At 30.7% G+C, this 27,719-nt stretch overlaps 3 protein-coding genes across 3 annotated transcripts; all 3 read left to right on the top strand.

Moving 5' to 3' along the window:
- The first annotated feature begins 894 nt into the window (after nucleotides 1-894).
- Nucleotides 895-6,610, top strand: LOC114190984 (respiratory burst oxidase homolog protein B). The gene is made up of 12 exons (XM_028080090.1): nucleotides 895-1,776; nucleotides 1,866-2,025; nucleotides 2,984-3,032; nucleotides 3,258-3,371; nucleotides 3,884-4,312; nucleotides 4,393-4,779; nucleotides 4,878-4,973; nucleotides 5,063-5,178; nucleotides 5,278-5,380; nucleotides 5,478-5,551; nucleotides 5,646-6,160; nucleotides 6,249-6,610. Exons 1-12 carry the CDS (start codon nucleotides 1,254-1,256, stop codon nucleotides 6,356-6,358), a joined length of 2,676 nt encoding a protein of 891 aa, XP_027935891.1. The 5' UTR covers nucleotides 895-1,253; the 3' UTR covers nucleotides 6,359-6,610.
- A 6,147-nt stretch (nucleotides 6,611-12,757) lies between these two features.
- Nucleotides 12,758-14,706, top strand: LOC114191863 (heavy metal-associated isoprenylated plant protein 35-like). The gene is made up of 3 exons (XM_028081303.1): nucleotides 12,758-13,035; nucleotides 13,131-13,206; nucleotides 13,305-14,706. Exons 1-3 carry the CDS (start codon nucleotides 12,961-12,963, stop codon nucleotides 14,321-14,323), a joined length of 1,170 nt encoding a protein of 389 aa, XP_027937104.1. The 5' UTR covers nucleotides 12,758-12,960; the 3' UTR covers nucleotides 14,324-14,706.
- A 5,824-nt stretch (nucleotides 14,707-20,530) lies between these two features.
- LOC114190463 (rapid alkalinization factor-like) lies at nucleotides 20,531-21,383 on the top strand. The gene has a single exon (XM_028079357.1). The coding sequence runs from the start codon at nucleotides 20,686-20,688 to the stop codon at nucleotides 21,034-21,036; it is 351 nt and encodes a 116-aa protein (XP_027935158.1). The 5' UTR covers nucleotides 20,531-20,685; the 3' UTR covers nucleotides 21,037-21,383.
- The last annotated feature ends 6,336 nt before the right edge of the window (nucleotides 21,384-27,719 follow it).

The raw sequence follows: 27,719 nt of genomic DNA, 5'->3' as shown, positions 1-27,719 counted from the left end.
ATATATCAAATCCAATATATATATATATATATATATATATATATATATATATATATCGGTTTACATTAGCTGAGCAAAGTAGATAAAATACACGGTGTGTGCTTGTCTTTATACGAAGACAAGAAGTTACTGTAATTTTCAATTTTGGTCTCTTTATGTAGCTGGCTCTTGTATAAAACTTGTAATTGGTAGAGTTTTTTATTTATTTTTTATCTTTATACTTGAAGCAAACAAGTTACATATATTACCCTAATGGTAATAGCTATCATTATTAATTATTCATTTGATTATTGTTACTATATGTGTGACTTTGCCGAATATAGTGGTTATATTTAATTGTGTGCTATGGCTTGGGTATACAATGAAAAATTTATGAATGTTTTCTTTACATTGTGGTAACTTGATTTTGAGTTGTAGTATTTAAAGAGATGAAGAACAAAGTACACGTAATACATGGAAAACCAAAACGTACATGTACTCTCTCATCTTTTATAATTGACTTAAATACGAAACATGAGGGAATTTTTGTGGTTTCTCGGAGGCAGCAAAGTACTGGTACAGAGGAAGAGATGAGGCCTAAACCAAAGAAAACATTATTCTTACATTCAAAACCGGTGTTGAATAATGTTTGTTAAAAGTTAAAACGTCAAACAGAACTTACAGTCTTACACACGTGGAAGATAATATAATCTGAAACATAGAAGTGGCATCATTGACTTTGTAATGTAACCACGCAGTGTGCTAGATAGCCAAGAAGGAGGCAACACAATTGTGTCGCTTTCGCTCCTCTGCCCTACCGCAATATTTTGTTCCCAACCTTATCCTCCTCGCACTCGAAAGTGGAATTTGCAGTGAAAAATAACAAGAAAACGCAAACTTCTTAACCATTTCCAGACGTAAGAAACATGGTTTGGTTTGAACACGAGAAGAAGGGTTTGAATCCCAACAACTCTGCTCCGTGTGTATCTGTCAACTAACACGCCCAAAACAAAAACCAGAACAACAATATCCACTGCGCCCCTTGATTCACCTCCTCCATTATTTGACTTACATATCCCATATTTTTATACATCAATTTTCCACCTTTCCCTCTCTCCTTGCATTATATAAACTTCCACACTCTCCCCTCACTCCAATTTCTCACCTTATATCTCTCCACCAACCCTTCAATACAATTCTCATTCAAAATATACAAATATTTATCATTCAAAATATACAAATAGGTTGGGAGTGAAGCCAGACAAAGTGGAAACATGGAGATTCACGAAAACTATCAAGACTCATGGTCGGAGACGGAGAGCATCGGAAGCCGAGGCATGCAAGTGGGCTTCAGTGGGCCTCTGAGCGGGCCTCTGAGCGGGCCTTTAGTTACGACGAGTCACAAGAGGAACGGCAGCAAGAACAAGAGCGCCAGGTTCAAGGACGATGAGGAGATGGTGGAGATAACGCTGGACGTCCGCGACGACGCCGTTTCCGTCCAGAACATCCGCGGCGGCGACTCCGAGACCGCCTTCCTCGCCAGCCGCCTCGAGATGAGGCCCTCGTCGTTCTCCGGCCGCCTCAGACAGGTGTCACGCGAACTCAAACGCATGACCTCTAACAAGGCCTTCGATAAAGTTGACCGCAGCAAATCCGGCGCCGCCCGTGCCCTTGGCGGTCTCAAGTTCATGACCAAAAGCGCTGCCGGTGCAGAAGGTTGGTCGCTGGTTGAGAAACGCTTCGATGAGTTGGCCATTGACGCAAAATTGCCCAAGACTCGCTTTAGCCAGTGCATAGGTATCACATACACACATTAGTTAAACTCGTTTTCAGAAATTAGTTTTTTTTTTTTTTTCCGGGAACTAATTAGTTTTGATGACAACCAGGGATGACGGAGTCGAAGGAATTTGCCGGCGAGTTATTCGACGCATTAGCTCGTCGCCGGGGAATTACATCATCTGCCGTAACGAAGAACGAGTTGCGTGAGTTTTGGGAGCAAATTACTGATCAGAGTTTTGATTCACGGCTTCAGACCTTTTTCGACATGTAAGACTCCATGATCAGCGTCTCTTCTTCTACTGTATATTATTTAATTATAATAATTTCATTTTCATCTGGAAGCTCATGTTGTTATAGTTTAAAAATATCTAACAAATAATTCAACAGCTCATTGTTTTGCTTTTGTAGTGAAAAACTACTTGCTTAGGATATGCATGCCAGAAGATATTAATTATATAATTTGCTAATTTAATTAGGCAGAGCATGAAAGAGACGGATTTTGTCTGCTTCCACAAATGGCCCAAATTATATGTGCTTCTCTATATAGAAATATTTCTTGGTTGGACTACTGATGTCAAAGTTTAGGGCGTTCAGTTTTCAAATAAAAATCATTTCCCTTGATCATTTTTTTCTCTGTAAGATTTCCAAATATCATTACCGCGTTTCGTGGGATCAGCATGTGAAATCATGAGTCGAAATATGATATATTGTGTGAAGTACTTGAATAAATGTGTTAGCTAGGGTGTGATAAGAAAATGTTATGACGATGTAGTGGATTGCGATATATAAAAGAATGCTAATCCCATGCAACTGTTTCGTGTCTAACTAAAATGATTTGAAGTCACAATATTTTTGTTGGGTTCAGTAATTTGTTTTGTTTTGATGACTATGTACAGTTTTTCTACGTATCAATGACATCCATGAAACCTTTTTGTTTTACTTTTCTAACCGTTCGAATTATTTGACTCACTATTCAACTTTCCCACGAACAAAGTAGTAGTGATGTTGATAAATGATCAAACACAAAGTGTTATGCGTGCATGACTCACTAACCAAGGTTAGGTGACTATAATAAAAATATAAATGGAAAGCAGCTCTATTTGAAGAATTTATGTATGCGTATCACAGTAAAAAATAATTATTTTTAAGCCAAATGTAAGAAATATCACATCATTGATTAGGTCTGCGTGCACTTTTGGTTACTGATAAACCTAAATCATGTCAGGGTGGACAAAGATGCTGATGGACGAATCACTGAAGAAGAAGTAAAAGAGGTAATAAGAGTCTATTATCCAATAAAGAACTCCCACAAACATTTTTTTTTATTATTGGATATATACTCAGAAGGAGAAGACAATTATTACAGCGACCATTGAACCAAATGCCCAATGGCTCCTGATTAAAACTTTAACTTTGATGATTTAGATTGTTTATTTTTTTATTTTTTTAATTTGGAGAGTTGTGGAGACGTGAACATAGTTGTATGATTGATTTTGCAGATTATCACCTTAAGCGCTTCAGCTAATAAGTTGTCAAAGTTACAAGAACGTGCAGAGGAATATGCTGCCCTTATCATGGAGGAGCTGGATCCGGACAACTTTGGATACATTGAGGTTTATATTTTACACCATTCATAAATTCAAAACAAAATAAGTTAATCAGCTTGAAAAATGGCCTCATAAGTGGTTTAATGCTGGTCTTTATACGTTTATCTTTTGCCATTGTTTTTATATTTCTTCACTCGGTTGGTGGTAAGCTGCATTATTGGCCTTTGATACTGGGTGCTTTTTCTTTTGGTCAATGGGTTGTTTTTTCTTTTGCTGAAAATTTTCGTACCCAATGGAAGAGAAGACGCGTGTTTAGCACCTTCACTGGGTGAAGCCCATCCCATACTGGACCAGCGGCTGCACTTCTATATTAAAAAATAGAAAAATAATTTGTTGACAGTATAAACACCACTTCATATATAATCCATTTTAAGGGTAATATATAGTTATTAAAAAAAATTAATTAAAGAGTAAAACAAGAAATATGAAGTGGGTATAAAAATTTATTAAGTGTAAAGTATTATGATACTATAATGAAAAAAGTTACCTGACGTAAAACTGTGTTGTTTGTGATGCAGTTGTACAACTTGGAAATGCTGCTTCTGCAAGCGCCGGCACAATCAACCCACATAACGACGGATAGTAGGGTGCTGAGCCAAATGCTGAGCCAGAGACTAGTCCCTACGAAGGAATACAACCCCATCAAACGTGGCTTTCGGGCGGTGTCATACTTCGTGCAGGACAATTGGAAACGCCTTTGGGTCATAGCCTTGTGGCTTTCCATTTGCGCTGGTCTTTTCACCTGGAAGTTCATCCAATACAAGCACCGCGCCGTCTTTCATGTCATGGGCTACTGTGTCACAGTAGCTAAGGGGGGCGCAGAAACAACCAAGTTCAACATGGCCTTGATCTTGTTGCCTGTGTGCAGAAACACCATCACTTGGCTCCGAAGCAGGACCAAACTGGGAGCAATAATCCCCTTTGATGACAACATCAACTTTCACAAGGTAAACAAAACAACACCCTCGTACAAAAACAAATTATACTACCACTATCATTACTTACTTCAACATTTATATGCATACAGGTTGTAGCCTTTGGCATTGCAATTGGTGTTGGATTGCATGCGATTTCACATCTCACGTGCGATTTCCCAAGGCTGTTGCATGCCACGGACGCAGAATACGAGCCCATGAAACCATTTTTTGGAGATGACAGACCCAATAACTATTGGTGGTTTGTGAAAGGAACTGAGGGATGGACCGGGGTGTTGATGGTGGTGCTTATGGCTATAGCTTTCATCTTGGCGCAACCATGGTTCCGAAGGAACAGGCTAAACCTCCCCAAATCCCTCAAGAAGCTCACCGGTTTCAATGCCTTTTGGTACTCCCACCACCTTTTCGTAATCGTCTATGTGCTTTTCATCATTCACGGATACTTCCTATACCTTAGCAAAAAATGGTACAAGAAAACGGTACGTGCTTGGTCTCTCTCACACATGTACCTCTTTTCATTCTCTGTTTGCAAATCCTCTTCACTGATGTTTTTTTTCTTCAATTGGTTACACGACAGACATGGATGTATCTCGCCGTTCCCATGATCCTATACGGATGCGAAAGGCTACTTCGTGCGTTTAGGTCTCGCCACAAATCTGTGAGAATTCTCAAGGTGCGTATGTTTTCAACAACTTCATCACTCCATCTCTGCTTTGATATCAATTGTTTTACTAAATGAAATTTTAACAAAAAATATTCCAGGTTGCCGTGTACCCAGGAAATGTTCTAGCATTGCATGTGTCTAAACCGCAAGGATTTAAGTACTCTAGTGGCCAGTATATATATGTTAACTGTTCAGATGTTTCCCCATTTGAATGGTATGTTCTTTTTTTTTTCATAAGTTCATTGTTTTTACCAGGATGGTGATCATGAACAAAGTCAATTAATTATTATGTGGCATTGATATTTATTTGTAGGCATCCCTTTTCTATTACATCAGCTCCGGGAGATGACTACGTGAGTGTTCACATTCGAACTTTGGGTGATTGGACATCACAACTGAAAGCTGTTTTCGCCAAGGTAAATTTTGCATAACATTTTTATTTCGTTTTTGCGAATGAATCCTCTGATGACATGGCTGATCATCGAACATTCTCAATATATATGACTTATGCAGGCATGTCAACCAGCAAATGATGGCCAAAGTGGTCTTCTACGAGCTGATATGCTACAAGGCAACAACAAACCAAGGTATGTTTCTTCAAAATGTGGCAATGAACAATAGGGTGATATTAAAATCTGACAAAATGACCAATTTGTGATTATTGTGGAAACAAAATTTCAGGATGCCAAGGCTATTGATCGATGGACCATACGGAGCTCCGGCACAAGACTACAAAAACTATGACGTGATCCTTCTTGTGGGGCTTGGAATTGGTGCGACCCCTTTGATTAGCATACTGAAAGACGTGCTAAACAATATCAAGCAACAGCAAGACGAAGAAGAAGGAGTGGTGGAAAGTGGGGTTAAGGACAACAAGAGAAAAGCTTTTGCGACGAAGCGAGCTTATTTCTACTGGGTTACCCGTGAGGAAGGTTCCTTTGAATGGTTTAAAGGGGTGATGAATGAGGTGGCAGAGAATGACAAGGAAGGAGTGATTGAGCTTCACAACTACTGCACAAGTGTGTACGAGGAAGGAGATGCTCGGTCAGCTTTGATCACTATGCTTCAGTCCCTTCACCATGCCAAAAGTGGTGTGGATATAGTATCGGGAACAAGGGTAAAGACGCATTTTGCAAGACCAAACTGGCGCAATGTTTTTAAACATACAGCCCTCAAACACCCTGACAAAAGAGTTGGTAAGTGTGTTTCTATGTTTATTCATTTGTTTTGAATTTAATTCCTGGTTTTTACAGAGACATTTACCATCTGCTGCAATATTTTCAGGTGTTTTTTACTGTGGGGCGCATGGATTGGTTGGGGAACTGAAAAGGCTCTCTCTGGACTTTTCCAGGAAAACCAGCACCAAGTTCGATTTTCACAAAGAAAATTTTTAGATTCTTTTCACTTATGTTGATAGTGTTTTTTGGTAAATGTATTGATATATAGACTATAGTTTGATCATTTTTTGTTGTAGCGGTGGTATATAGCTAGCTGCATTTGATACATGGAATTTACATGTATCTAGAAGTTGTATTTTCTTTTTTCTTTAAGTAGTGTGTAGTCCTGATATCTTGGGCTTTCATACTATCAGTTCAAATGCTTACTGTAATTGTTTTGTAATATATGCCAAACTTCTTAGTTTATAACTTGTTTTTTGAAGGGTACAAAGGTATCCACACACAGGTAAACATATAAACAACTAGTTATTATATATACTGTCGTATCAACCCAAAGGAAGATACTTGTACAACCAAATACAGAAGTTTGAATTTTATTTTTTTTACAAAGTTCTCTTTTTCTCCTTACTTTGTAATCGCTGCAATGCACTTTTACTGTCACACATTCGCTACCTACCAATCTCAACTTGAAATCGTTGAGTAAAATCAGTTTACGTGACTTTTACTACTATTAACATTCTTGTCTTGAATACCTGAAAAGTAAGTAGTAGAATATTTTGTATAAAGATTATACTGCTATTTGTTGATGTTAGTTCTACAGAGTAAGGAAGTTCACAGATATAATTTTAGTGAAACTTGGTAAAATAATATAAGATATTGATATCTTATTTTTATATGATGTTTTATTTTTTTATTTTTATAAAATGTGTGACTTAGACTCATATTTAAATTTTCAACCGTTTCATATGATAAATAAGTTTATCTTATACTGCATCATATGCCAAAATGAGCCGAAAATAATGTTCTATGTCTAAGAAAATAAACTAAATGAAGAAAGTAATTACATCTTTTCCATTTTAATGAGTTTCTTTATTTTTTAGTCCTTCTTCTTCCTCATGCTATGAACAGATACAGAAGTTACTAACTATACTCATGTTTGTTTTCCTTCTTTTTAATAATTTCCACGATAAAACTTGCTTCTTTACAGATATATGATGTCAGAATCCTTTAATCTGCATCTGTGTTGTTTAGTGATGTCACTGTCACTAGTTATTAGTTATATAAATTTGGATGATCAATCCTAATAACTTAACAAGACTTGTTGGGTGAGTTATAGTTTGGTTTAGTCTAAATTAGCTTGATTTCTAATAAAAAGAGTTTTAATCAGAACAAACAAATTAGCCTTTCAATTGTGTACTCCTGTATAATTGGTAAAAGTGTTTTGAATGAGATGTTGCTAGCATTAAAGTCATTATCTGCCAGCTACTAGTATTAATTAGTTAATAGCATCTTATTGAAGGAAAATAAAAAATTAGGTGCCCGTGCTAAACAGCCAATGAATACCAACTTATATTAATCTTAAATAAAACTACTTTGATCACCACAGATTCTTTGGAGATACTTAGGATTTCTCACGATTTAATATATTGTCTTCTTGTTTTGAATTATGTCTCATCATCATTTTATCTTTAAAGATGTTTGATGAGTTAAAAAAAATGTAAGAATTGCATAGTATAGAATACAAAATAATATTGTGGGCTCAAAGTGTTATCATCTTGAAATTTTTACCTAAATAAAATTATCATGTTAAGACAAAATAAAGAATGTTAATTAAGGATTAATATACTTGAGACTTATTAGAATACTATAAATAGAATATATAACTGTAAACAGGATTAATACTTATCATTCGGATCACACTTATTAGAATACTATAAATAGAATATATTTTATTAGATATATATTGTTTATTAATTTGTATTATTATACATGTTTTATATGATATTGACTTGAATATAGGAGTTTCTTTACAGACATCTTAACCTCTCATCTTTATTCAAAAGATCTCAATTAAGGAAACAACATTACGTAATGAAAAGAATTGTGAAACTATTTATTATTGGATGAGAATATCTTAATTGAATAATTATTATTAGAGATGTCAAAAAAAATCGTACCCTATATGGATAAAACTCATAATGGGTAGGAAATAGATATCTTCGGGTAATGAGTATATGTATTTTTTATACTCGCATGTTAATGAGGTGAGTCACGTATCCGCTATACTATAATTTAAATTTAAAAAATGATTAAAATATTAATATATTGATTTTGAATGAGTTACTTTTTTTATCAATTAGTTTTAAAAAAATTATTTATGTGTAAATTATCATTCAACAATATTTAAATGAGTTATTTGGACTTTATTTTGAATGTATGAATGTTATGTACTATCTTTTATTTGAATTTACGATTAAAATATGTTGTTAAATATTTATTTATTTATTTTTTAAATATCTGTGGTTATTCATAGATATATGTGGATAGTAAAAAAATATGTGGATACCCACATATAGATACCCAGATATGAGTACGGGTATAGGTGAATATTTATCAAGCGAATAAGGTAGAGATGAGTTATTATCCCTACCGTCCCGTTGACATCCCTAATAATTATACAAATGATTTTTAATCCTTTACTTCTAAATTATCAAGGATATAAGTGAAAAGTGTAAACTGAAATTTGATTTTGGACTATGATGACTTAACATAGAAGGCTTCCAAAATTGCTTTACAACTAAAGATGTTTCTCACGAGTTTACAGCAAAATCCTATCTGTATATCCAATAGCAATTTGCAAACTCTCTATAAAAGTGGTGTAAAAAAGTTAAAAGTAAAAGAAATAAATGTTTTTTTCTCTTTATTTAAATAGTCGCCTTCAAGTACAGTATTTCCCTGTGCTCTTTTATGCTAGTTATTTCATTTTGTTTTATTATGCATACCTTTACAAGTATCGAAAAAGAAAAAAATTAAGTTAAAATATTTTTCTTTTCTCAATTTTTGTCAAATTTTATTAAATCAGTCATGATTTTATTTTTTTATTTTCATAGATTATAATTTTCGTGTTCAATTTGATTTTTTTTCTAATATTGTTTAAATTATTAATGATAATAAAAAGTAATTTTCACGTATCATTTCGTGATTTTTTTTTAATTTTAAATTTTTTTAAAATGTTCACGTGTCAATCTAATAATGTGTCACATGTAAAAATTAATGATTTATATTCAATTTTATCCTGTATTCGTTTTTTTGTTCAATTTAGCCTCAATTTTTATTTTTTTAATGAAGTAATTTTGTTCTCCTTCAAATTGAGAACAAATTTACTTTTTATATTAAAATTCATAGTTTTATTGAATTTTTTGTTTAGGTTTAAAATTAGAAAGAAATTTTTAAGGATAAAGACTAATTTTAAAATTTTAGATCAATAATTTTAGTTTTCATCTTTAAGATTTTCATTCTAATTTTAAAATAATAGTAACTTTAAACAAAAAAATATTCAATGAAAATTTGAATTTTAACAAAAACATCATTATAAATTTCATACAAAAATTAAATTTTGTTTTAATTTCGATAGGGATAAAATTGTTCAATTTTAAACAAAATTTGAACTAAAATAAGAAAAATAACAAATATAAGAACTAAATTGAATAAAAAATATTAACTCTAACACGTGATATATAGCTAGGTCAACACATGAACATGTTTTCAAAAAAAAAAAATTTAAAAATTGGAAAAAAAAAATTTAAATTTTAAAAAAATTACAAAATAACACGTAATCGTTACTGTTTATTATCATTAATGATTTAAATAGTATCAAAAAAAAATTAAATTGAACAAAATTGATAAAAATTGAAACCTATTTGAAAAAAAAAATATGACATATTTAACAAAACTTGATAAAATTGGATAAAATAAAATTGACAAAAAAAAGTTTATTTTCTTTAATCTTTCTCACCGCCACAAAAATATGATACGAAGCCAGAGAATATGTAAAACAAGAAATAAAAAATAGAAAAAAATGAAAATATTCATGATATTTTGAGACATGACATTTTATAATAAATATAAAAACCAAGGAAAATCAATAATTTTTTTGTAAGTAACTAGTTTGTGACCCGTGCATACGCACGGGTCTGTTTTTCTTCTGTTTTATATAAAATATAATATAATAAGAGTTGTTAGTTTTAAGTATTTATTGGTTTACTATTAAAAACGTGATACGATACCTCATCTTATGTTTGGCACGCACGTGGTGAATATAGATATTCATAATTATTTTTTAAGTTAAATTTACCTGAAGAAGCAACTAGGTTTTTTCTTAAATAAATTTAGACTGTTATGCGACCCTAAACTAAAAATTCCTAAGTATCTCCAAATCTTGAGATTTTACAAATTTATTTTTTAATTGATTTACCATAATTACCATTTAAATTAAATAACGTTTTGAGTAATAATAGATAGTTAATTTTTTTGGAAAGAAATTAAAGGTTTGTTTTAAAAATTAAAATAAAACTAATTTGAGAGTAGTTGATTAATATTTCCACGATGAGTAATATGGAATCCAAACTGCTAACAAAAATTATTCTAATTTATAAAAATTGAACTTACATAAACCTAATTTTTTGTCCGCGCATCTAGGTTTGTGACATTAAAAAATGAAAAAAAAAAAGATTAACTATACATGTCTTCTCTAACTTAAATTATTTGTAATTTATTTTTTCATTTTTTTTTCTTCTAAGGGTATGTTCTTATCTAGGTGATGATTTGAGAGAGAGAAAAATAATTGATTTTGGTTAATTAGAAGGTGATATTTATATTGTTCTTTTTTGTGGAGTTGGGGATGATACTGAAGTAGATGTGAAAGTAATTTTTGTGAAAGTTTATAAAAGATTTGATTAATGTGACTAAAAAAATTAAATTTAATAGATAAAAATGTAAAATTACCTAATTATTCATTCCTTGGTGTTAAAAAAATATAATAAAATGATATTTAGATAAATTATAATTAATTTTTCATATATTATTATCATAAACAAAAATATTATAAATATTTATTAATTAAAAAAAATTATTATTTAAAATTATATAAATATTATTATTATTATCATTATAATTATAAAAATAATCATTATTTTTTTATATTATTTATATTATATATAATAAAAATAAAAATTGATTGCATATATTATAAAAAATTAATAATATTATTAATTATTTATTTTTTCATTATAAAATGTATTTCTATTTAAGTAATATTATTTTTATTTGAAAAAAGTTAAGACACTGGCACCACACCACATCTTTGTATGCATGGGGAGCTTTGGATAAATATTAAAAAAGTGAGAACAAATTTGTAATATTACTCTCCATCTACAATATATGCTCTCTCACGCAGAGTTCATACTCACAAATCAGAACAAATATGCTTATGCGAACAATGTATTCACTCGCTCTCTCTCGCCAACGGTAGATTGATCGAAACAAACACTACCTAAATCTTTTGGTTTTTTTAAATGAATAAAGTTAGTTTATTAATTGATTTTCTTCTCTTTAAATTTTGAAATTACATGAAATACAATCGAAAAAATAAATAAAATAAAAACTTAATCTGTCGGACCAAATTAAGACATTTTTTCAAAAATTGAGACGAAATTGACACTTTCTAAAAGTGGGACCAAATTGATACATTCAAACAAGAATAAGTATTATCAGACTAGTTAAACCTAAAATAAAATATGAGATAGAAATTGAGTTTGGTATAATGGAATAACTCATGCCACTTAATTACATATTCACTAACTGTTCTATTGAAGTATAATATCAATTTATAGAAAAGTCTAAAAGAGTTATTGAAATGTTATAAAACCTCTATAATATTATAGTAAAATAGGAGAACAAGTTAAAAATATTATACATAGAAAAAATTAGAACTATTTATCCAGGTTCTAGTCAGATATTTTTAGAATAATCTTTGAATCTATAAATATCCATATAGACTATTATTTATAAAAAAAAAAAACAACTAACACAGCTGCTCTCAACTAAAAAATATAGTTTTCTCCTATTAATACTTTCACATTCTATTGTCTCTACGTTTTTTTTTTCTATTCCATCGACTATTCTTTTCACATCTCACGGTACTAACATGTTCACTAAAATTTCAATATGAAACATAAAAAGTACTACAAAATTAAGATAACAAAAGAATTACCAAAATTAAAGTAGGATATTGAAACTACATTAAACCTTATCATAATTATGTTATTAATAGACTCTAACATTACTAGAACCTATGAGAATATATTCTCCATATTCCTAAAAGTAAAACCTCTAAAACATTTGCTTCATCAATACATGTATGATGTGATGGAAAATAAAACCAAGTTGAAAAGGCATGAGGCAAAAGAAGAAAAAGCAAAAACCGAATCAAGTATATGTGTCCACTAACAAAAGAATTAAATTTGCATAAAAGAAAATTGAACGATTCCCGTTGAATTACGTCTAAACTGAGATCACCCTGTTTTCACATTCTTTTTCCCAATGCAGGTTCTTCTTTTCATGAAAGTTGAAACCCTTCAACTTTTCAATTTTCCTGTTTTAAATTATAAATAAATAAATTATTCTCTTATGCTTCAAACCCTTCCTTCAACCCTCTCTTTCTCTGCTTTTTAACCCTTTCTACCTCTTTCTCACTACTCTTCTGTCTTCTTCTCTTTTGCTGGAACACCAAAATCTCTTCTTCTGTGTTTGAAGCTCCAATGGCAGCAACAGAATCTAAAGCGGAACCCAGAGAAGCCGAAGAGCGCGTAGAAGGAGAACCCATCGCATGCAAGGTAAACATCGTTCCATCTTTTACATTTGTTTATTCGCTTAACAACGCCCAGTACTCTCCAACAGGTTCTGAACTTCTTACGCTTCTGTCTCCCAGACCGTGACGTTGAGGGTCTCCATCCACTGCCAAGGCTGCAAAAAGAAAGTCAAGAAAATTCTGCAAGCCATTTACGGTAACGTAACCACCTTCAAAACCAAACCCTAATTTTCAATTTCCCTCCTTTTCCCCGTTGTTTGTTTGCGCCACACTCGTTACTCTTCCGTGGTGCAGGTGTTTACGACATAGACATCGATCAGAAGCAACATAAGGTGGTGGTAACGGGGAACGTTGACGGCGAGCTGTTGGTTTGGAAATTGACCAAGGCGGGGAAGCATGCAGAGTTGTGGCCTGAAAAGGAAGATTCCGGAAAGAAGAAGCAAGTGAATTCAGAGAGCAAAGAGAAGCGACAGAGCGACGCAGAGAGCAGCGAAGGGATTAAGGAAAACGATAAAGAAGATGTCAAGGTTGTCGCGCAAGACCCATCCAAAAACGCGGAAGGTACTAACAATAACAATACCAAAAGTAAAGCCGTTAAGAAAAACAGCGATGGATGCGCCGCCGGTAAAGCCGCTGTTCAGTTGCAAGAGCCAAAACCGGAGGTGAGGCAGACGGTGGTGTTACAACCGGCCGGACCGGTAACCGACAAAAAAGTGAGCATCGCTGTTCAAGTTCCTAACGACAATGAAGCAACCGGGAATGAGAATATTACCGGTGGAGCTGGTGGCGGTGGTGCCGGTGGAGCGAAAAAGAAGAAAAAGAAGGTGACGGCGACCGGGAAAGGGAGTAACAGCAACAACGGAAACGAGGTTGGCAGTGATGCAAAAGCTAACGAAGGTTCCAGTAACCAGTCAAATGGTCAAGGTCACGTTCATGAGCCAGCGGTTCCAGTTTCAAGTTCAGTTCCTTTTGTGATCCCAACCAACGAAAGTTCGACACGTCATCATCACTTTTACCGTGAGTACCCACCGCATTACTATGCTCCTCCTGCTGCTCCTGCGCAAGTTGTTCATAATGTGAGCTACCATACGGCGCAACCTAGCAGCAGCTACGGTGCAGCGTACTATGCCCCTCCGCAACCGTATTCGTACGCCCACGTGGTGCGCCCTGGGTACGAAGTGGAGCCTCCACCCTACACGTACGAAGCTCCATCGTATGCTCCATCGTATAATTCATCGTATGCTTCATCGCAGCCGTCGGATTCGTTCGAGCTATTCAGCGATGAAAATCCTAATGCGTGCTCACTCATGTGAATGTGAGTTGCATTGCACGCAATCATTTCATTCGAGTAATTTTGTAATGCGTGTAGATATACAAGAATATTATCACACCCCCCTTTTTATTAATTACTATATTTTAGGGGAAAAAAAAACTATTTCTTTTTTTATCGAAAGGATGAAAAGTAAGGTCCAATAATGGGTCAATGTGGCTCTGAGCCTTCGGTTTTTGTTCAGTGGCTGTTCTTATGGGTACCCCACATGCTCCATTACCTCATATCCATCACTTTACTATGGGGATATATGCTTCTTATAGACTCATAGGTGTGATGAGGTGGGGTGGGCCAAATGGAAGAACTTCTGAAAAACAAGTTTATTTAAGTGTTCAAAATGAGGATAGATTCTATTAAAATTGGTCTCATGATGCATTTTTATTTTTTCCTTTCTTTGCTACCAATGTGCTAGCCAGCAATTTTTAGGTGCCCATTCAGAGTAAGTGATTGAGGCTTATGTAGACTTTTCTGAAGACATGTCAACATCTTAAAGAAAAACATATTGATTTCTTGTGAAATTACTTCTTTAAATTTGTTTGTTCCGAGTTCATCTTGTTAAGGGGCAACTAAAGTCCGCGTTTTTAAAGAGAAAAGAACATCTTTTCCTTTATGGGGTGTTGGGTGTAGTTGCACTTTGCACTTAGTTTAGGCAATTTAAGAATAATCATTATTCAATTAATCAATTTATACGTTTACATTTCAATTTCAGATATGTGTCATTATTGTACCTACCCTTCCTCAAAGAGAGGAACATATTCCCTGCAGTGTTGGCACGGGAAGAACATCTTTTTTGAGTTTCAACTCGGTGCCACAATAAGATCAAGTGTTACATAAATCAATTAACACACTTCAGTTCTGTTACAAAAATCAATCCTTAATTGACTGAAACCTCTGCAGCGTTTCAGATGGTAAATTTTTACTAATGAAAGTCACATCGGGTCCTTTTAAGAGGATTCTGAAGTGAATAGTATTGGAAAACTTATGGAATAATGGAATAATAGTGATGAGAAAGTTTAGTAAGAAATATTTTAATGCTGCCCAAATTGCATATTCTTTCTTGTCTTATCATTTTTCCATTGAGGAATCCGATTCCTTTTATTAAAGATTCAATCTACCTTCATACATAAGCCTCACAAGGCTATTCATTCACACCTTGAACCTTATCACAAGATAATGTTGAAAGAGAGTTGTAAATGTCAGCTTATACAACTTTTTAACAAATTATGGGAAGTTTTTGCTTTCCATATTTTCATATTATAAGAAACTGTGCCTGAAAATTTTCTATTTCCTCTCATTTATACCAATTTTGATAATTGGAAAGAGTCAGAAGAAAACAATACACAATACTAGAAACTCGAAGCTTTTGACAATAGAAGCGCCTGCGTGTTTTTGACGAATAGAATGGTGTTGGATTTTTGTTGTAAATTAAGACGCTATTTATGTACTTCTTCAATTCAAACTTTTTCATTTTGTTTTTGTAATTTTAATTTTGTGAAGTATTATTCTTGATCTTTATTGCTAGAGAACGTTAATAATGTAAACATTATATTTTCTTAAAAGTTTATTACTTGCCATATATGTATAGTTGATTTATATGTAAATTTATTTTAATTTATCTTTTACTAATATTAAAAATAAATAATATCAAATTCATTTATTTAATTTTATGGATGACTGACAATTTAGCTAATATTTTTCTAAAATTTAACAGATCGTTTTATCAATACTTTATTAATCAGATTTTTTTTTTCATAACTAAAGATGTCTTGATAATATTATAATGGTTTCTTCATTCTCCTTTCATCCACTCCGTCGTCATTGTTGCAAGTTGCATTTCTTCCTTTTCTTTTACCACCATACTTCACCTCTTTCAAACTCGTCAAATCTCATTCTCCAGCTTTCCCCTCTTTATGGCATTTTATCTTTCTGGTATTCTTTCTCAGACTTCCAAAAAATATGTTTCCTTCTTTTGTTTAAATTGATTTTTTTTTTTGCTACTAACCTTTTACTATGCTTCATGTTAAAGAGTGGAACTATTTTCATTAATTATGTGAAATCGTAACGGAATCTAGTAGATCCTTTAAGAAACCATTGAGAAGAAATATGATTTTAGAAATATTTTTGGAAAATGAGACTTAAGACAATACCAAACAAACAAGTTATGATAATCCAACCTTTGTTATTAGATATCCCATGAATAAGGTTTATATAAGTAAAAACAAGTCACTTGTTAATTCTGATAGAACTAATTGATTTTAAATCAATTATATCCATTTTTATGATGTGTGTGTGTGTGTGAAAGTGCTAAAATTTGCATTATTAAGAGGTTGAATTTTATTGTGTAATTAAAATTATATATGGCGTAAGAATTTTAGATTAAACAAAGTTTTTAATGATTTTCATATATATCTCTTACGGGTAGTGTATGGTTTGCAAAATATACTTGATGAAATCACCTATATAAGTGTCGAGTGAGATCGTTTGTATGAAATCTTGGCATGATCTCTAGAGAACTCATAAATATCGGGCACGCACATGACCTAATAATTGCAACACAACGATAACAACAAGAATTGTGTAGATGTATTGCGATTGATAAACCTTTAACACACATAAAGTGTCTTTGGTTCATATAGTTTGATATACCAATAACGTTGCATGTTAAGTTTCTCAATCTAAGACTAGTTGATATAACTTAGTGTATTAGTTCTGATATATTACATCTTAAATTAGATCCATGATTTTTCTTCTTTCATTCTTTCCATACCTTCTCTTTTGCGATATATGGGGAATGTTTTTAAAATATAGGTTATATTGCAAAAGCGTTTCACGAAATTGTAGTCTGTTTCTACAGTGGTTGAACTGAAATCAAGTTATGCAGCTTTGGCTCCTTCTTTTTCTGTAACTAAGCAAGATCAAATTTGGATAGTGCAGTGTTGTTTCATGTTATTGTCAACATATACAACAAAGTTATATTATGGTAAATCGACATTTCAAAGGTTATTATTCCAGTTATAGCTTTAATGAATTTATCTTTCTTACAATTTTTTTTCATTTATATTAGAGGTGATTATGAATTGGATTGGAATTAATGAAGCTTGTTATCCATCCATATTAAAACAGTTATCCGGAATTGTGTTGAATCGTTGGGTATAAAAAAATATTTTACTGTTATTAAAAACAATAGTTTTTCTCTACAATGCATTCTAATATAACTTTTTGATAGTTATATTGTATATGCCTTTTGACTTAATAATGCATTTGAACAAATTAAATCAAAACTTACGATTAAAAAGAAGAAATTTTATTTGCAACATTTTTATCAAATATTGTGTAAAAACTTGTTCATCTATAAGAACTATAATTTCTACAAATCAAAAGTATATATTTGTTTTAAGAAAACTAAAATGAAAGAAACTTAATATATGCGATCATTGATTAAAAAGTGGATCTTAAATACAACATAAATATGTAATATGTAATTAGTTTAAGAATTTTTGAAAGATTTCTCTATTAAATATGTTCTAAGGAATGTTTGGACAAAATAGTATAAAATACAAAAAAATAAAATGTTTTAAGTATATATTTTTTCCGTCTTTATTTTTATAAAATACTTATAGTTAACAAACTAAAACTAAAGCATATTATATATAGTAATTGAGTGAGATTGAGTTTAATAGCATCCTATTATCCAATCTCATAAATAATAAATTTGATTAGATTGACTTCGATTTCACATAAATACTCCAAATATATTAGATTAAATTAAATGAATTTTACTTGGTAGTATCTATAAATACCCCTAATTTATAACTCGTATTTGGAGTTGATACATGCACATAATTGACATACGGACAAATTTGAAGTACATGCCTTTCATTAAAACATTTTCATCAGAAGATGCCAAGTTTTTCAACTACAAAATAATAACGTCTTTCTATCTTACAGAGTATTCGCCAACAAAAAAAAAATAACTTTAACACATGCAGCTCAAGCAAGTTTTTACGAGTAGACGATGGGATTGAGTTGAAAAAAATTTATTTTTTTTTAAAGTGAGTCGAATCGAATCTGATTCACTTAATTACAGGTTAATTTACCAACATTTTCTTATATTTTTTTAAAACTTTTGTGTTATAATTATTTACTAATTTTAATTATATAGATTCACAGTTTTATATTTTTAAATATTAGAATATTTTTCAATAATATTTAAATAATTTAAATGTTTAAATAATTTGTTTGTCAAGTTATATACATTGATACGTTCATCTTTAATTATTATTTTTATAGTAATATTTCGAGAATTAGGTGAACACTTTGATTTTACTACTATAAAAAAAATAAATTAAGTCAGTTCACTCTCATTATAATGCAATAAAATTATTATCTTTTTAGTAATAGTTTGAGAATTAGGTAAACACTCTAATTTCACTATTATAAAAAATAAATTAAGTCAATTCCCTCTCATTATAATACAATAAATATATAAAATAAATTACAAAAAAAAAATATTTGTAGACAACCTACCAATCCATGGTAGATCAGGTCGAGTTCCGATATTTCTAGCTCACCAAAAAGTAAGTCGGGTTGAGTTGAACTTTTATTGACTCAACCTGTGTGGCCCACTTTGACACTCTATTTTTGAACAATTCTTTAAAATAATACCTCTTCCTAGCAATATATATATATATATATATATATATATATATATATATATATATATATATATATATATATATATATATATATATATATATATATATATATATATATATATATATATATAACAATCTTAATCTTAAAGTTTCTTTTAATGGTAACATTTACGTGGATATGATTGCACAACTTCAAATTTTTACAATAATGATATAATTTTACATGCAAAATTGAAGAAATTTTAAAAGTTTTATAGAAACGAACAAGTGTACACGGCACTTCTATTATACAACTTTGTGTATGCATGACAACATAACTTTGTACTTTTAAACATTTTAACTTTAGTTTAAATCATATTACACCGAAATCGTATCACCTACACACAATTCTAATTAAAATAAAGTTACATTAAAGTTGTTTCAACGACTTCACTTTATATTAAAAACAAATCAAAGTTAGATTTGAGTAAGATAACTTCTCCTCTCATCTAGAAATTATATCATGCATATATGATTCTTCGTAATAAAATCGTAACACTTACTAATTTTGATGAATTTCATGTAAAATTGTTCTATAGTAAAAAAAGAAAACATAACTTCAATTGAAAGTCATAGCTTTGGGTAAAGGAAGATACATGTTGAACACCCAACTAATCTAAGTCCAATTGATTTTCTCTGATTTGACTTTTTGTTCTACCATATCCACCTTTCAAACTTACCCATGTACAATTCATCGAGTATACTGGTGGTGTAGTTAATCTCTTTCCCAATTTTCCTTTTCGTTTATTTAAGCCCTTATCACCTTCCTTGTCAATCACACCAATTAAAGTACTTCTTCGACGTGTTGGGAAGTCACGCATATAATATATCAATACAATTTTCTCACACTTGCAAATTTCAATTCAGCAGGAGTAGGTGAAGGCAAATTTTGGAGAATAATATAATAGAAGCTACCCATTTTAGTTTTTTCCTTCTGCTATCTACTGTTCCAAGTTGTAGGGTGGAAACTAGCACACCAGCACACAAATAGTCAACTTACCACAATATAATAATAACCTTTCTCAAGTTTATATAAAACAACAAAACAAATATGCATATAAATAAATATAAACATTTATCATACCCTAAGAAAATGCAAATAATAGACTCTTCTTCATGCTCCACACGTCTCGTCTTGCTCTACATCTTGGTCCCTTCTGTATTCTCTCTTTGGTCCACCAAATTTTAGAGAGCCCTTCCATTAAAGATGAACTTGTCAAATTCGGCAATTTAAATTTATTGATTTAATAGAAAAAAGAAAGTTGTTAACCGGGATTGCTTATTACTTAAGTATTTTCTTTTCTTTTTTTGGTTACATAATAAATACTTTCTTTCTATTTGAGTCATGGTAAAAATGTGGAAAAAAAAAATTGAATTTAAAATGAGAAAAGGAGAGATTTTGATGTAGGGGTTAAAAGAAGGGCGTTAAGAAGGTGGTTGTCGTTGTCGGAAATGGCAAAAGCGTAAATAAAGAGAGTAGAGTGTCTTTTTTCAAAGAGCGGAGAGAGGGTTTAAAGTTTGAAACTTGCAAATAGCTGTGTGCATTCCATCGCGTGAGTTGAATTCGTTTCATTCGGAAATAAAAAGGAAAAGAAAAAAAGCAGCATTCCCGAATTGAGCAAGGAAAGGGAAAAAGAGAAGCCTCTGATCAATGGCGAAGTCGAGTTCGTTGGCTATGGCGGTGATCTGCGCCGCCGCAATACTGGTGGCGATGAGTCGGTGGCCGACAGCCGAGGGCGGCGGGGACCACCACCTGGGATTGGGATGGGCTTCCACGTGCAAGGGGTCCATCGGGGAGTGTCTGGGAGGGGAGGAGTATGAGTTGGACTCGGAGATCAACCGGCGCATCTTAGCCACCAACAAGTACATCAGCTACGGTGCGCTGCAGAGGAACACTGTTCCATGCTCTCGCCGCGGCGCCTCCTACTACAATTGCCAACCAGGGGCTCAGGCCAACCCTTACAGCCGCGGCTGCAGCGCCATTACGAGGTGCAGAAGCTGAAATTTTCTTTTTCTTTTTTTGTCCAATGTGTTTTTGTTGTTGTTATATAAATTTATTTGTTATTCGTCAATATCTGTGTTCATCCATTTTCGGATTGCTATTGTCAGAATACACTGCCTCCTCTTAAATCTTAATACCAGTATTATTGTTATTATTTGGATTTGAACGTTTTTGTAAAAAGAAGAGAAAAAAAAAATGTCACTGTTTTTCTTTTCTCTGCTAACGTTTTTACTTTGCTTTTGCCCACTCTGTGCTACTCAGAGTCTGAATCTGAGTGGGTGGGAAAAAGACAGAGGCCGTGTCCATGTATTGGTGATTGTATCAGCGATTCATTAATGCTCTCGTTTTCCATTTTTCAAATCACAGTCCCTCTTATGATGCGAGTATAAATTTTCAATCTTTTTTCATTAATGCTCTGTTCAAACCAAGTGTGAAATTGGGATTGGAAAAGATTAAAACAAAGCGATGGGTCTGAACTTTGAATATTACTGAGTGTTACTATTTGAAAATTGAAGGAGTAGTGAAACGCTGAAGTGGGTAAACGAACCGACACGCTAAATATGAAACAGAGAATGGTATGTGGGTGAAAAATGTGCGACTGAATATTCTTTTAACACCATGGAATCTATTATATATGTTTTAATGCATCGTGAAGTTTTTTAGGATTCAGACTAGGCAATCTTACCTGTCGGTAACTTATGCCAATTCTTTGTATTACAAGACAAAAACATGGTATTACGAATTTTCTTTTCCAGGAAAGTTCTGGAGCTTGTCTCAGCTACAATTTTGCTCCTTCGCTTCTGTCTTCTAAAGTAGAATTAGAACAATTCGGGTTTGGTTATTCAAAAAAAAAAAAAAAACACTCATAACACACATATCACAACAAGAGAACCAGACACACAGTTACGTGAATTTTGTGAAGCAAGTAAGAGAGCTAGTGAAGCATAAATGGAGAAGATATGCAGAATAGCTTTTTCTGTTTTTTGACGTGGTAATTAAAGTCGTTAAAACACGCTTTTTCTATAACTTAAGTGTTGTTGGTTAGGGGTTCTATCACATTCCAAGTTTTGAACGCAGACCAAAATTTTAAGGTAAAAGTGGGCACCTTGCAGAAGCATAGGTTTATAAGGGCATTAAGAACCCCACAAATTATTAAGGTCCCTTTCAAAAATGGGAATCAGGTTGTAAGGTTCTGTTTTGTTGCTTTTGGAAAATGATCTAAGAGCTGAGATTCTATCGGTCATAAAAATGGGGGACCAGACTAAAGCTCTGAAATTGTTAATGAAGCAGTGTAATAATTCATAATTTTTATCACTTGCCTTACCAAATCATTGGCGTTGGGTCATCAACTTTTCATATAATATTCACACATTTTGAAATTAGCTGTGTAACACACTTTCTGGGATTCGTATGTTTGATACGTTAGGTAGAGGCTTAGTTGTATGGATAGTGTTATTTTGATACTGAATAAACTTTTGCACATGTTTTTACATTTACCATTTTACTTTCAATCTTTTTCTTTCTTTATAAATATAAAAAATAATTTTTTTAGTAATTAAATATCTCTAAAAGTAGATTGTCTGGTGCAAGTAGGGTGGCAAAAATATCCATGTTCGCGGATATCCACGGATAAAATTTGCGACGGATAGTTAATACTCGCGGATATTTATTATTCGCGGGTAGCGGGTAGCGGGTAGCGGGTAGCGGGTATTTTAATATCCGCTTATAAACAGGTCGGGTACGAGTATCATACTATCCGTACCTGCGGGTTTCCGTTACCCGAAAAAAAAATAAAATTTAATTTATATTTCATTAAGTTAAATTTAATTAAAATTAAAATTATCAGTATATTTTATTATGTAAAATTTAATTATAATTAAAATTTAATGTAATGTAATTTAATTTAATTTTATATTTAATTTTTATAATTTTATATTAAACAATTTATATAATATAAAATTTTTAAATATTTGCGGGTATCGGGTATCCACGACTACCTGCGGATTTTAAAATATTCACGGATAATTTTTAAGCGAATATTCGACAGATAAACGGAGAATAACGGGCGAATTTTATTTTTACGGATCGGATTGCGGGTAGGCACTATCCGTGCCCGACCCGACCGTTGACATCCCTGTGTGCAAGTAATAATGTCAAAAAATAATTATCTAGTTGGGCGAAAGAAATAAAATCTAAGATGCTTAGCCGAAGAAGCGGGTTCTATTTCCTGATTTTTCTTGCTACTTAAATTGTCAATATCTGAAAATCATTTTCTAGTTCCATTACTTTAATATTTATTTTTTTTCTAAAATACCCTCAAACTTGTGAAATTTTTCGTTCATTACTACTCTTTAGTCCCATACCATAAATCACTTTGCTCTAACAAAACCACAATCTCTCTTTTTTCAATTGTTACTTTTAAAGAATGTAAGGTGGGGTTAGACGATAGGGAAAATTAAATTTTATTTTCTTATGATTTTTTTAGTCTTATATCATGTTTTCCTTAACAAATTTCTTGGAATTTGCAACAGCTTTTTTCTTTTTGTTGGTATCTCCGATAATGATATGTGGACATTTATTTGTTTGTGCGTGTTCTTCAATTGTGCTTCTAATTGATTTAAGACTGAGAAAGTTTTTCTATCAATAATTTTGAAAACAAATTCGTATATTATAAGTTTTCATATACTTTATGTATTAACATTGAATTTGAATAATTTAGATATGGTACGAGTAAAAACAATTTTATACATTTCTAACTGAGCAGAGACATGTTTCTTCCATTGTTATAAATTCTAACATACTTCCTTTTTTTAAATGTATAGAAAGAGTTTCATTAATATGGTTTGTTGTAACATAAGTATTTTAACTTTTAAGATGTTGAGTTGGTGTGGATATGTATACTACCCACGCACGAGTCCTTAAAATTACAGTAAATATAGAACTAAAAACATAAATACTAAATGTTTCTAAAATGTAGCTAAAGTTGGGGCATAAACAAGGACTAAAATATTTGAGGTCAATGACAAAGTAAGTAACTTGTCTTCTTCCATCAATATTCTCAAACATGTGTGGCTCTGAAAAAACCATTGTTAGAATACTGTTCCTAAATTCTTTGGCTTGACCAAGAGATGGGAATAGACCAATAATGTTGATACCCAAAAGGAATGGGACATAGAACTGATATTAATGTAGTGAATGGCTTTTAGTTCCTCTTTTGTTTATTTCTGCTATGTCACTTCTATAGTGAATCCATCTTTTTCCTTAGAAACTCTTATCATGTCATTGTTATGCAACGTTTTTTTCTATACATCTATGCAAATTCTTATAAAAAGTAAGTCGAGCAAGTTATGGTTCAAATATAATTTTGCTCTTCATTGACACAGTCTCTTACATGCGTCAATTTTAATTCTACTATTTATAAGTTTCTTAAGTTAAAATATATGTCAAATCATATAAAAAGTGTGTGTCTGGTCGAAAAGATTGATTTGGAAAGAGAGATGATGAATTTGAATGGATTGGAAGGTGAAGTTTGTGTTGTTCACTCTAAGATTGTGTGCTTTTGAGAGCAATGATGAGAGGGAGAGAGAGGAAGATATCAGAATGATTAGAAAATGAAATTGATGTTGTTTTTTTTAAGGGATTATGAAATGATTTTAGAGTGAAGTAAAAAGTGATGTTCCGGAAAGATTATGATTGAATTAAGTGATGTCACACATTAAAAAAATGAGATTACCAAAATATTCCTAATGTTAAAAGTAATATAAAATGCTATATAAATGATTTAGAATAATTTATTTAATTTTTATTGATTGTGTGAAATAATAAAAAATATATTTATAGAAAAATGAATAATAAAGTTTATTTTGTATGAAATTAAATTTGACATTTACCAATTTAATTTTTACGGGAAATAATTTATTTACGTTTTATATTTTCTTTTGTTTTTAATAGTAGTCTTTGAAGTATAAAATTTTTGATTTATTTAATATGAACATATTTCAATTTGATTTTGTTTGTTAATAATATAGGTACTGTTTTTAACAAATTTGTTTTCTTTTTTTCAAATTTTATAGAATTGTATATTCTTAACTTTTAAATTTTTAGATGTTTATTAATAATAATTTTTTAAAATTTTATTAATAAATTAAAATTAAAATTACATATATTTATTTCTTACAAAATTAAAATTGGTAAATATTAATAAATTAAATTATCTAAAAATTTTAAAATAAATAATATTTTCACATGGCACATAAAAAAAATATATAAAAAATTTAAAGACTACAATAAATTAAAATCATATTTTTTAACTATTTCATTAAATAATTAACAAATATTTGAAAACAAAATTTTATTGGATAATTTATTGACAAAATAGTTTAAGATTAAAAGATAAATTTATGTATAAATTAAAAATTAAACATACAAATATTTTTTGATACATTAAACACAACTAAAATAAATTCTAAAATTAATTTAAACGTAGAATTTTTTATTTTGTTTCTCTAGTAAGTAGAAAATAATAGCACTGTGTGAACACGTGAATAAAGAAAAAAGATGACGAGGATAAAAGAGGTTAAAAATAAATATAATGAGGATAAAGTGGTGATTTCTTATCTTTAACCCTCTAATTTCTTCAACAGTATTGGGATGTAATCTTTTAACTATCCCTCTATTCCACGCCTGTCATTCTCTTGCATCACCCAAAAAAGAACAGGTTGTTCACCCTCTATACCTTACTCTCAATTCCTCTTGAACAGTACATTAGCTCAAAAGCATAAGGCCTAAGGGATTTGGATTTGGAGGTGAGAGTGAATGGATCTTAAAGTAAAGTTTCTTAAAGTTTGTGAGCAATTTGACTGATGCAATAAATCAAAAATTAAGTTTAATTGAAAGTAAAACAAAATTACCAAATTATCTTTGATGTTAAAAGTAATCTAAAATTATATTTAGATGAGTTAGATTTATTTTATTAAAAATATTTAATGGATAAATTGGAAAAAAAATAATTATTTTAATAAAAACATAATAAGATACAATATTTTTACATAGTGAATTTTTTTTTGATAAATAATTTAAAAATTTGGAGTATTAATTATTGTTGTAAGCATAACTTTAAAAGTCATATTTTTACATTATTATCATAATTATACAACATTGTCGGTGATGTTTTGTATCATTACTTTACATAAATTAAGAAAACATGCATGTGAATAGACTTGAATTAAGAAAATGAAAAAAAAATAATGGAGGGCATTACAATAATCTTACACAAATCACTTCAAATATTTGCATATGAGAGAGAATGAAAAATAATGAAATTCCTCAATTCCTTCATTTCTAACACCTCAATCACCATCAAATCATTAATCTCTCATCCCTCTAAATAGTAAATATCATCAAGTGAACATATTATAAGGGTGTCTTCTCATGAGAATATGGATTTGAAGGACAGTCTGAGGATGAATTTGGGTAGATAAATGTGTATGTTTCTTTTAGTAGATTTAAACGATATAATGAATAAATTTAAAGATAATTTTTGTAAAAGTTAGTGAGTGATCGGATAAATTAATATATATATATATATATATATATATATATATATAATTTTGAAGATTACCAAAAGACCTAGTAAAAATAAAATTAAATGATTATTGGATAAGTCAAAAATATTAAAACTTAACCATAATTTAATTATTATTAATTATTATATATAATATATTTATTGTTATATTTTTAACAATATTTTAATTATTATTAATTATTACATATATATAAATATATATTATTATTTATTATATATATATATATATATATATATATATATATATATATATATATATATATATATATATATATATATATATATATATATATATATAGTAACAAGTATCATACATATAGAGTTATAAAAGTAAAATAATCATCTATTATTTCGCACAATTGAAGAGATGAGTTTGAGGCAGATCTGGCTAATTCATCTTCATTTTTCACATTAAATCCTTTTATAAAAACACGAAAATATTTCATAATTTATCTTTACAAATAACCAGATTTATACGATCACCTCAAACAAAAAAAAGTCTAAATCTCTTATATTTTGATGTGATATAAAAAGAAAAATAAAACTAAAAATATTTTATAATCGCAGGAGTCAAAAGTTATTTTTCAAAAGTTTTAATTATTCAAATTATATTTATTAGAGTGTGACAATTTGGTACCTCAATTGCGTCTTAACTTTTAAAGAGTGTTTCAATTAGATTTTTTTCATAAAAAAAATCATTAACACCATTAATGACGCATCGTGTATTGATCTTTTTTTTTTGCAAAATTTTTTTTGCCATGTGTTAAGATCTTAATGTGACACATGTCAACCTTTGGTTTTTTATTTTTTTTTATTTTTAATCTTTTGTTTATTTTATTTTTTGTAGAAAAAAATTTGTTGCCATGTGTCAAGTCTCTAGTGTGACACGTGGTAGGAGAATTGTCTTGATATCAATTTAGTTTCCATATATGTTTCATTGATTCAATTAGTCCTCACTTTTGTGTTCTTGGTTCGATTTTGTCCCAATTTTTTGTAATAATTGAAATATATATTTTTAATCAATTTTTTATAAGATTAAAATTAATTAAATATAAATATTTTTACGACATTAAATATTCTGAAATTTATATTAAAATTT

This window comes from Vigna unguiculata, chromosome 7, assembly GCF_004118075.2.
Source record: "Vigna unguiculata cultivar IT97K-499-35 chromosome 7, ASM411807v1, whole genome shotgun sequence".
Taxonomy (NCBI): Eukaryota; Viridiplantae; Streptophyta; class Magnoliopsida; order Fabales; family Fabaceae; genus Vigna; species Vigna unguiculata.
Note: the sequence above shows the minus strand (reverse complement) of the source record. Positions and strands in the feature narration are given on the sequence as shown.

Bases quoted from the DNA above. Each gene is read 5' to 3' on its own strand.
- LOC114190984 (XM_028080090.1), top strand. From the start codon at position 1,254: ATGGAGATTCACGAAAACTATCAAGACTCATGGTCGGAGACGGAGAGC. The intron at 2,026-2,983 runs GTAAGACTCCAT...AAATCATGTCAG, and splicing joins CTTCAGACCTTTTTCGACAT to GGTGGACAAAGATGCTGATG. The intron at 6,161-6,248 runs GTAAGTGTGTTT...CAATATTTTCAG, and splicing joins ACACCCTGACAAAAGAGTTG to GTGTTTTTTACTGTGGGGCG.
- LOC114190463 (XM_028079357.1), top strand. From the start codon at position 20,686: ATGGCGAAGTCGAGTTCGTTGGCTATGGCGGTGATCTGCGCCGCCGCA.
- LOC114191863 (XM_028081303.1), top strand. From the start codon at position 12,961: ATGGCAGCAACAGAATCTAAAGCGGAACCCAGAGAAGCCGAAGAGCGC. The intron at 13,036-13,130 runs GTAAACATCGTT...TCTGTCTCCCAG, and splicing joins GAGAACCCATCGCATGCAAG to ACCGTGACGTTGAGGGTCTC. The intron at 13,207-13,304 runs GTAACGTAACCA...TCCGTGGTGCAG, and splicing joins AATTCTGCAAGCCATTTACG to GTGTTTACGACATAGACATC.